This window comes from Prionailurus viverrinus, chromosome D3 (assembly GCF_022837055.1).
Source record: "Prionailurus viverrinus isolate Anna chromosome D3, UM_Priviv_1.0, whole genome shotgun sequence".
Classification (NCBI taxonomy): Eukaryota; Metazoa; Chordata; class Mammalia; order Carnivora; family Felidae; genus Prionailurus; species Prionailurus viverrinus.
Genome location: NC_062572.1, coordinates 17,618,551 through 17,629,050, shown reverse-complemented (window position 1 = coordinate 17,629,050; position 10,500 = coordinate 17,618,551). Strand labels below are relative to the sequence as shown.

Genomic DNA, 10,500 nt, shown 5'->3' with positions numbered 1-10,500 from the left:
AGGTGTTTTCTTTGGGGACAGATATTTATAGCTGCAACCACGACTGCACCGCTGGGCACTATTGTCTACACCCGCCCCTTCCTCAGTTCTCAAAAATTGAACATATTTTTGTTCTCCGGGTGGGGAAAAGTGGCAAATCAATGATTTAAATCTCCGCTCCTCTGTTTCTCTCTTTGTGCCTCTTTCTCTGCCTCTCCCTAGTCTCCCCCTCTCCGTCTTCCACCTTCTGGAAGGTCTCTGGATCATTCCCAGGTTCAAATCCCAGCGTTGCCCCCGATTTCTGTGTCACCCGAGCAAATGACTGACCTTCTCTGAGCCTCTCGCCCTCGGGGCCACGCCTTTTCTCTGGTGTTCCTCGTCACCAATTTACAGGGAGAAATTTGGGAATTATTTCTATGCCTGTCTCCACCTTCCCTCCCCGGTCTCACCCAACTTGCTTGGGGACGAGGGGCTACATCAGCTTGCCTCCTTTTCTCCCTCCCGCACCTGCTCCTCCGCCCCATGTTCTCCGTCTGTCACCGACCTCGACCCGGGACCTGCCCCGGCAGAACCTTGGTGGCCCCTTTGCCTTCTTGGCTGCTGCCTCTCCCCACTTCCAGTCTGTCACCAAGTCCTGCGGATTCCTCCGTGTGCCTCTCTCTGCACCCCTCCCCAGCCCTCCACCTCTATTTTTGAGTATCCCCAAAGTGACAGGCATTGAGCGGGTCTGGACCACAGTCCCGTCTCAAGAGGATCGCTCCAGCGGGGGTCTTTGCCCCGCCCCCCTCCCCCGGCTTGCCGCGCCCCACCCCCACCCCGTACTTACTGTAACAGCTAAGGGACACCCCGTGGAACCCAGGCCTGCAGTTCTGTTGCTAAGGAAACCACTTCCTTGGTTACCGGCCTGGGTAGCACGTTGCCTCACTGTGTCTGCCTCCAGCAGCGTGGCCCCCTGTCTCCCCGGGAAGATGAGGAGGCGGCAGGAGAGGACAGCAGGGGTGGGGGGTGGTGAGCAAGAGACAGGCAGAGAGAGAGAGAGATGGAGAGATGGAGAGATGCTTGCCCAGAGCAGAAATCAAGAAATCGCTCCGGACAAAACGGAGGCAGAGGCGAGGCGAGGCGAGGGGAGGGGAAGGGCGGTGAGGGCAAGACAAAAGAAGTTTAATAAGCAGCTGGAGGAAATAACAGCGCAAAGAGCGCCGGAGGGCATGTAAAGACAAAGAGCCAGAAAGAAATCGATGCGAGAGCGAAGGGGTCCAGGCCTCCCCGTGGGCCCTGCCCCCCAGCATCCCCTCGGCCTCCCCATCCTTCTCCCCCTCCCACATTGTGCCCCAGAAACACGTTTGCAGCCACCTCCTGGGTTACTGGAAAATTCGGGAAATCCCAGCCGTCAGCAGATGCCGGGCGCTGCCTGGTCTCTAGAGGTGACAGCAGGATGAGCCAGGGGTCCTGGCTTCCGGGCTGGGCATGCCCCCTGCGCTGGGCATCCACTGGAACCCCCAGCTTTCCTTCCTCCGATGCGCTGGTGCCGTCACTCTGGATGTGCAGAGGGACTTTTCGGGGAAGGCCCTGACTGGCCAGTTTCTGCCATCACCTCTGTGGGACGTGGGCCGGTTCTGGCTAGTGACTGGGCATCAGCATGCAATGCCCCAGTCCACCGGGGTTGAGAATACCCTCCTGGGGTCAGTCACAAGCCACCTAGGGGCTTTCCTTCTTTGCCCCCGCCCCATCCCCCTCCTTAAAAGCTTTCCGATTACGTACAAGTATCTGCTCGGTACTTGGTAAAATGTAAACTGTGGGGACCAGGATTTTTTTGTCCCTTTTTAAGCCTCTAGAAGCTAGAGGAGTGCCTGGCCCACAGTAGATGCCCAGTAAAATATTTGTTGAAGAAACGAGGGAATGAATGAATGTTGCCTTGGTTCCTTCTGGGTCTGACCTACAGATTTGATTCAAGAGGATTGCCGAAGTGTGATACAAATGGGCAGAAATTGGCCAGAGAGGAGGTTGCCTAACTGGCCATCCTGGCCCCGGCCTAAAGGGGTAGGAAACCCCTTGCCCCCTGCCCTGCAGTGATCTGTGGTGGGAGAATATGGCAGAGAGTCTGTGAGATCTGAGGAGGAGAGTCCAGGAAAGCATGGGGCTGCAGGTTCCACGGCTTCCCTCCCTTCTGGCCAGGGAGGAAGAGATCATAGAAAGGGGAAAGGAGATTGGCATAGGGCTTCAGGGCTCAGCTTGGGACCAGAGTCAAGGCTCTGTCTGAGGTCAGATGAGGGCCCAGACAGCGTTCAAGGTCAGAGCCCAGAGTGACCAAGCAAAAGCCCCATCCAGGACTAGGTCTGGGGCTCAGTCTGTGGCCACAGTCAAAGCAGTGGGCAGATTCAGGCTCCATCTGGAAATACCATCAGGATCCATTTTGGAGGCGGGCCAGGGTTTAGCCTATGACCCAGGTGGAGTGCTGTCGGTGACTTGGGTCAAGACTCCGTGGACACTTATACCTCTCTCTCTCTCTCACACACACACACACACACACACACGCCCATTTGTGAAATCGCTTTACACAACACTCCATGACATGGTAGAATACTCAACAAAACTCGCTTTTTAATGATGGTGTTGACCTGAGGAATCTTCGGACTGAGGCTTGTGGCCTGAGTGGCCACCAGCAGAGCTGGCCCAGGTCTTGGACCAAGAGTCACCCCAGAGAGCGCTGATCTCTAAGTGGGAGGGGAGGCCACGCCCTCGACTGCTTCTCAAAAGACTAGAAATTAGCCTGGGTGGGGGGTGGGGGAAGAAACATGGTATAAAATACATTCAGGGCCCCCTGGCTGGGCCCTGCGGTGGCCCGAATCCCACAGCTGAGGGAATCAGGGAAGAGAAACACAGGCTCAATCCCTAAGCCCTTCTCTTCGAGTGGCCAAGTGCCAAGGGGCAGAACGTATTAGTTCTATTCCTCTTAAAAAAATATATCTCTTTACACGCTCCTTCTCCCTAGTCTCTTGGGTATTTGGGAACGAGCATTTTTACCTGCCCCCCGAGCCTTCGAAGGGGCCGAGTGGGGGGGCTGCTCCAGACAGAATAGCAAAGATCTGTGACCTATGGCTTTTGCATCTACGTGGTAGGGAATGAGACAGGTGCACGGGTATGGGCTGGATGTGAAGCCACTGGTATCCGAGGCGGGGGAAAGATGGGTCCTGAATCGATGCTTTCAAAGACAGATAATTAGCAACCCAGGTCCTTGAGAATCCTTTGGTTTGAGGTCTTAACCACCAAGGGGGCAGTGCTTGTATGGAAATGAAGAACCATTCCCATTCTGAGGGAGGCCAGCCCCACTTGGACTATGACCAAGGGGAGGTCAATGGTCTGAGAAGGTAGTAGGGTCCTGGTCCCACCTGATTTGGAGCACTTTGCTCTCTCATCCGGATAGCAAAGGACCCACTGGTAGGGGTCAGAGGGCAGTGTAGGATCAATGTGTTGGGCGCCACAACAGAGAGCTGTGCTACTCAAGATTCTGCATGTGGCCATCCTAGTGGGGTAACTATTGGCGCCTGAGAACCCCCAGAAGGGAGATCAAAGATCCCAAGGTCACCTTCTGGCTACAGCAGGGGAAGAAAAGGGCAGAATTCCGGCCCTAGAGGTGGCCAACCAACCCGATGGCTTCTCAGGAGCACTGTGGCGAGAGGTGGGCTCATGACAACAGCGGCCCCACGCGGTGGTGCCTGTTAACGTCCTGTGAGCATCATGGCCTCCGCACCCCACCCGGGGTGAGACCCTTCTTCAAACAGAAGCGGCCCGGATAAGTGTTGGTGCCTGTGATTCCGGGGGTGGAGGGGAGAAGGTGGGGGGAGGCCGTGAATGTTCAGCCCAGAAGGGAAGAGAGTCTGGGGCCAGTCCCTTCCACCCTGGCATCGAGGTCCTTGACATCTGCAGTGGGACATCCATGTCCTGGGGCCACCGTGAGCCCTCCCTCCCACAGGTGGGGCCCAGAGTGGCGGGGGGGGGGGGCAGAGGAGACAGAAAAGGGTCCACGTGGCTAGAACGTCTCCAAACCAGGGGCCCCCTGCGCCTCCAAGGGTGGGGAGCGCCCAGTCTCTTCCCTCGAGCCTCCTTGGTCATGCAGCAAAGTCACTGAAGGCCGACAGCGGCCAAGGGGATTGTCCCCAAGCCAGAGAGAGAGGACAGATGGGTTGGGGGGGGGGGGGCGTCCCCAGGAGTCTCGAGACCCCCGCTCGGGCGGGACTCCCGGCCCCTTCCCCGCCTGATGCATCATCTGGGGTAGTAGTCGTCGGGAACGCCGGTGAGGTTCCTCCCCTTCAGGGCCGCGTCCACCATCTTGATGTAGGCAGAGATGACCTTCTGCATGTCGGCCGTGTAGGGGTCGTACTCGAGCTTCCGGAGCCCCGAGCGCTTGAAGTTGCCGTCCTTCTGGCTCTCCACGCACAGCAGCCGGTCCTCCCTGACGGCCACGCCCAGCAGGCTGACCATGCGGCCCAGCTGGACGAACAGGTCCCGCTTCAGGTCCTCGAAGTGCACCACCAGCACCTTCTTGCCGAACTTGAGCCAGTCCAGCGTGTGAGTGGCCCACCACGGGGCGTAGTTCCGCACAAACTCCGGCCACTCTGGAGAGAGGAGGCAGGGCCGGGTCAGAGGGAGGAGGGGCTCTGGGGGCAAGGGTCAGGTGGCAGCGGACGCAGTGACTGACAGCGACACCCTTACCCAGTCCTTCGGATCCCCAAACTGGCCTGATTCCTGCCCCCTCCGTGCCGCCGCTTCCGCCTGGAAGGTTCTTCACCTTGTCTTTGGGGATAACACCACCACTCGTTTGGTGCTCACTGTAGGCCCGGCACAGACTTATCCATAAATACGTGTATTTACTGTACCTTCTATATGCATTTGTATTCACATACAATAAGCGTATGAATAGAGCTACTCATTCATTTATTCCTCACGATTCTGTGCGACGGGTACACTCGTTTTCATTAAACAGGAAAATAAAAGAGGCACAGAGAGGTTAAGTCAGGTGCTCTTGGACACACAGCTAATCATCGGTAGAGCCAAGATGGGACACCAGCCTGGCTTCAAAGTCTAGGCTTTTCACCATCAAGTTACCCTGTGTAGTAGCAATTCTCCTCTTTGGTAACGGTTATCTACTCCCAGGTCCTACGATAATAGGACCTTTGTATACGCAAGCGGATTAAAGCATAGGAGGTTTTGAGCATGGGGCCCCAGGCCCAGGAAGTGCTCAATAGGTGTTGACTCAACACTATTCCTGTCATTATCCTGAGATGAGATCTTGTCTTCCCCGGCTCTCCTGGCTCTGGGCTCCGCAGCCCCCTTTGAACTCCCCGCGTATGTCGTCTCTGATGGACTGGGCTGGGGGTAGAGTCGTAGTCAGATGCTCTATATCGTCATCTTTGCCTTCGTGTTGTTTCTCTCCTTTTTATCATCATACACTATGTCTTGTTTTGTGGCGTATTACCTTGCCAGGGGAAAATGGCAGGGTGCATTGTCACCAGCATCGGGAAGGTGTTTGGGGATGGTCTGACTCGAAAGGCAGGCTACAGGAGAATGTGAGTGAAGGCTTGGGGAAACCCTAGAGAGGACCTCAAAGAGACACCAGCCAGCCCTGGAGCTGCTGAAACTGACAGAACAAGAATCTGGGTAACTGTGGAAGGCGATCACAGAGGATGCTGGAAAGGCAGAAAGGGATTCCAAACCCCCACTAGGACAATCAGAGGGGGCAGGCGCCCCAAAACGCTGAAGCCAGACCCTCTGCTGCTCACAGAAGCACCACCGCCCTGCCCCCTCCAGAGGGATTTGTTTATTGAACGACAGTCTGGTGAGTTTTGCACGCTGGGTTGGGGGAGCCCAACTCGTTCTTAATAACTAAATCCTCAACCTTTGCTGGGTGATGGGTGCCCATGATCTCATTTAATCCTAAAAACTACCCTGCAAGGAAAGGGCTACTGTTCACTTGTATCACCAGTGAGGAAACCGAGGCTCAGAGAGGGTAAGTGACTGGCCCGAGGTCACACAGCCCCAGGCAGCACCCTCCAGACCAGGCCTGTCTGATCCCAGGTCCTAATCCTTCCCAGGCACCAGGAGCCTCACCCCCACTGCCTTACACCCAGCAGGGGCTCGACAAATGCGTGTTGAACTAAATTGAAATTCCCAACCGCCAAACTGTGACGTGATGAAGGGCTCCTCTTTCTTTGCAGAACACATCAAGACCTGTGGAGAGGCTCCGGCTCTCCCAGTGGCCCCCCCTGGAACACCACCGCTGCTTGGGAAATCTATATCTTGGTGACAAGGATAGATTTTATCCTGACGATAAATTATTTACAATGTATCTGGCTAATTGGGCCCACACTGTTGTAATGGGTTAAGACCAGATGTATGAGTGATTAAAAGAACATATAGCATGTGTATAGTTTTTTTTTTTTTTTTCTTTTTAAGAATCTCTCCACTCCTGAGTCACCTCACGGCGTCCCGGATGGTTGAGGACACCTGCTGCTCTGATGGCAGAGGCCCAGGTGGACGGAGATGGTACTCAGTCACCTAGTAACACGCAGATCGGATTTCCAGGCTTGGCCGCTTCTGACCATCTCAAATATTTGCTGGAGGGGGTGCTGCGCGGTGGTCGTCGAGGAGAAGGAAGGACCCGCCTGCACGGTGGTCAGAGTCCTGCAAACGGGGCTCCTGGCCTTCAATGCAGGCGGGCGGAGACAGCATGGCATCCTTGCTGACTGGAGATCACCGGGGGATGGGGCCGTATGTTGCCTGAGCACCTACTATGTGTCGGCCACCTCCCCTTTTCCCAAGAAGCCTGGAGAGTGAGAATTGGGCCCATTTTACACACAGGAAAAAGGAGGCTCAGAGACACGAAGCCAGTGGCTCAAGGCCACACAGTAATCACCCAAGACAGGATTTGAACCCTGACTGAGCCCGGCTCCTGCCCTCCTAGGAAACCCTTGGGGATCAGCTCCTAGTTTACCACGGCTCACTTCACCTTCGGCTGTTCTACGACTCGGGGTCTGTTCACGGACAACTTGGGAGTCAGACGGACAGCATTCGCGACCCCTTTCCTCCCTAGAGTAGCTGAGGGGCTCGGTGGGTCTCCCGGTGGCTCAGTTTACCCATCGGCAGAACAACTGCGCGAAGACCTCCGTCCTGGGCGTGCTGGGCAGAGGGAATGGAGTAAGCGCGGCAAAAACCCTGGCACCCAGCCTGGGATACAGCAGGTGCTCCGTAAGTGCTGGCTACGGTCACCATCATCCTTGATGCTGGTGCCCTGGCGTCACCGAAGTGCCCCAGGTGCCCCACCTGTCGCATCAGAGCTTCCGGGCAACACCCGAGCTGCCTCGGCAACAGCTGTGTGCCTACCCCAAAGATTGCCATCCTGGCTGTTCCTAACCCACTTCGTCAGAAAGAAGGATAAAAGGTGAAGACAGATGCCCCGATTAGCACAGGATTCCCGGTAACTGATCGCTGCCTTCAAAGCGGGTAATAAAGGCAAGCCGAGCCACGGACCGTTGGTCACCAGAGCTGGTTCCACTGGAACGGTCCCACACGTGAGCCTGGCAGGGCCCCTCGGGCCCCTCTTTGCTCCCTCTTGTCGAGAAGAACCGGGGCCTGATTAATAGCTTAACTGCACTTAATTCCCCACGGAATCATCAAACACAGTCTGTTTCATTAGACAGATCAGGACGATTCACCTTGTGTAATCATATCACATAAAACTTTGCTTTGGACCCACTCCAGGGAGATTGTAAAATTAACGTTATGGAACCAAAAATGGGGGGGGGGGGGCGGGGAGGGTTGCAAGGGCCTTGACCCAGCTCTAAAGGGGAAGGGGGCAGAGGCAGGGTGGGACGGATGTGCTCAGCAGCTAGGGGGGCTCTGCTCTTAGGGAGGTGACCGTCACCTGCTAGGGGAGGGCATTCTAAGCCAGGTGTTCTCAAACTTGCAAGTGCCTAGGAAGCTTCCCAGAGAATCTTGTTAAAATGCAGATTCCCATTCAGGGACCCTGGCAGGGGGTGGGGGAGGGCTGAGATGTGCTTTTTGAGAAAAGCTTTTTAGAAGCTTCCAGGTGATGGACACCACTGATCCACAGGCCACACTCTGAGCTGCAAGGTTTTTATGAAGGCAGTGGTTCTCACGTTGGGGCATCAATGTGTATCAAACATCTGGAGGGATGGGTAAGACCCAGATTTGCCAGGCGCCCGCCCGGAATGTGACTCCGCAGGTCTGCGGTGGGGGCCGCAGAATGTTTTTCTAACCAGTTCCCAAGTGATACTGATGTTGCTGATGCAGGGACCCTAAAAGCAAGGGTCTCAAACAAGTCCCTCCAAGGGCCAGGCGTTAAAGCAGAGAGAGAAATGGTTCTTTGGGGGAAGGCTCTCAGAGCACTTAAGACCGGGGTCAGGCCTGCCTGGGAGGTGATGCAGTGGAGAAGCCCCCCCCTCCCATCCTGGACTGAGGTTGGGACCCCAGGCCCCCAACAGGAGATACATTTGCTGGAATCTCTTCTCTCCCATCCCCTGCAGCCTCGTGGTTGAACCTGTCCTGACACCTCCCTTACCTTTGGTTTTCAAGCTCCCAGCTGCCTTGATCAGGAAAGAGGCAAGGGGCTCCTGGGAACTGGAACTGTCTGAGACCAGGCGCTAAACCAGGAAAGCAGCAGTGAACTCATCAGGAGGTCAGAGACCCCTCAAGGTAAGAGAGCCTGGTAGCTAACGCCTGGGGTTGAACCCCAGCTCTACCAAACCCTGGGGCCTCGGCCGGTGAGGTGAATAAGCCTTCCTGGGATGGTTTCCTCGCCTGTGCAATGGAATGCCACCTTGACCACAAAAGCCTTTCTTCCCTCTTCCGGGAATTAGAAGGGTCGAATGCCATGAAGCATGTGAAGTGCCTGGCCCCATGCGAGCCTCCCAAGTGAGTCCCCTCCCTTGTCCCTGGGGACATCGGGATACATGGGAGCCAGAGAGCTGGATTCTACTCCTGCCCTAACGACCTTGGCAGGTCCCTGCCTCTCTCTGGGCCTCGGTTTCCCCATTAATAAATAGACAATCAGTGGTTCTCAGTGCTGCCTGTATCCTGGATGCTTTAAAAAATACCGATGCCTGGGATCCACCACAGCAATGGTCCGGGTGCAGTCTGGGCACTGGGACTTCCCCACACTCCTCCAGGGATGTTGACGTGCAGTGGGGGCTGGGGACCCCTGGGCTTGGTCAGCCCCAGGTCCTTTCCAGCTGGACCAGCAAAGTCTGTGCTCAAGACAGGCCCTCTGCCCTGGGCGCCTGCAGACTTCTCAGCCTGGCCCTGAGTGGTATTCATTTTCGATTATTCTGTAAGTAAATCGGAGGACCTTTCGGGGAACAAGGGCACAAATGTCACCGCCTACGCTTCCACCCCGGGGGGGGGGGGTGCAGTGAGGCAAGGGAAGGTGCAGAGGACTCCCTTGGCTGAACTGGGAAGCCAGGGCACGGTTGGCCAGACAGGCACAAGAGTCTTAATGAACGAGGTCACTGCTGCGGGTGTAACTGTCGGATTGCTCAGTGCATACCATCCCGTCAAGTTCCGGTCCTCTCTGGGGAGGGGCCAGGGCTGGAGAGCAGTTGTGGGGAGTCGGGGGGGTGGGGATGTGGAAAGCACCCCTCAGTGTTGAGGCTGGAGCAGGCTGGGTAAGGTGGAGAGAGCTCACATTTACAGAGCACCTACTGGCCTGCGAATCCCACCGTTCCATCGACGTTTTGCCCCATCCGTTACCACTGTGGTGGTGAAGGGCCAGGGCTCAGAAGCAAGACTTTCTGGGGTCAAACCCCAGCTCTCCCGCGTCCTGGAGAAGCCTCTACACCTCCCTGAGCTTAGCTTGTCCCAGCTGTAAAAGCAGGGTTAAACGAATGGGGTTTCAAGACTCTCGTTACTGCGATGGCGATACGGGTGGAAGCCGACAGGGGATTCTGAGAGCCAGAGGGATTAAAGATACTCAGGAGGACAGAGCTTGGGTCTGACGGTAAAGCTCTCTCCATTATCGTGGGCCACCTCCCTATGAGACATTCATCCACACAGCTGTCATCTAAGTACCAGAGGTGAATGTCAAAGGCAGATCATATTAAGATTCACTGCTTGGGGGGGGTCAACGGTCACCTCCCAGCTGCGTGACCGGGCGCGGGTCACTTAACCTCTTGGAGCCTCACAACCCAGAGTTGTTAGGGGTGGTTCACCGCAGTGCTGCTCTGCGAGTCCTTAGGAGCTCCTAAGTGACCTCATGGCCACCAGCCACCGACCCGGGGCTGAATTCAGGCCTCCTGACTCCCAGGGGAAAGGGCTCCTGAAACGGTTTCAACCCATCCCATATCAATCATGTGAGGGTTTCTATCTCCTTCACGAGTCACATTTACAGAGTGGTTTTAAAGGGTTAAATTCTTAGAGCCTCACGATGATTTACCCCCATTTTATAGATGGGACAAACTTAAGTCCAGGGGAGGGAAGTGGCGGAGATTGGCATTGAACCCAGCGAGT

The 10,500-nt window shown here is 55.9% G+C and overlaps 1 protein-coding gene across 4 annotated transcripts in view; it reads right to left on the bottom strand.

Annotated features, from left to right (window-relative positions):
* Positions 1–2,559: 2,559 nt before the first annotated feature.
* The window catches only part of WSCD2 (WSC domain containing 2), a 115,616-nt gene continuing 107,675 nt past the window's right edge, over positions 2,560–10,500 (bottom strand). For 3 of the 4 annotated variants that reach the window (XM_047828258.1, XM_047828260.1, XM_047828259.1), the window contains one exon: positions 2,560–4,595. In XM_047828258.1, coding sequence (XP_047684214.1) covers positions 4,243–4,595 — 353 coding nt within the window. In that variant the 3' untranslated portion in view covers positions 2,560–4,242. Of the gene's footprint in view, positions 4,596–5,699; positions 6,803–10,500 lie in introns of those variants that run through there. The other variant, XM_047828261.1, reaches the window with a different exon arrangement.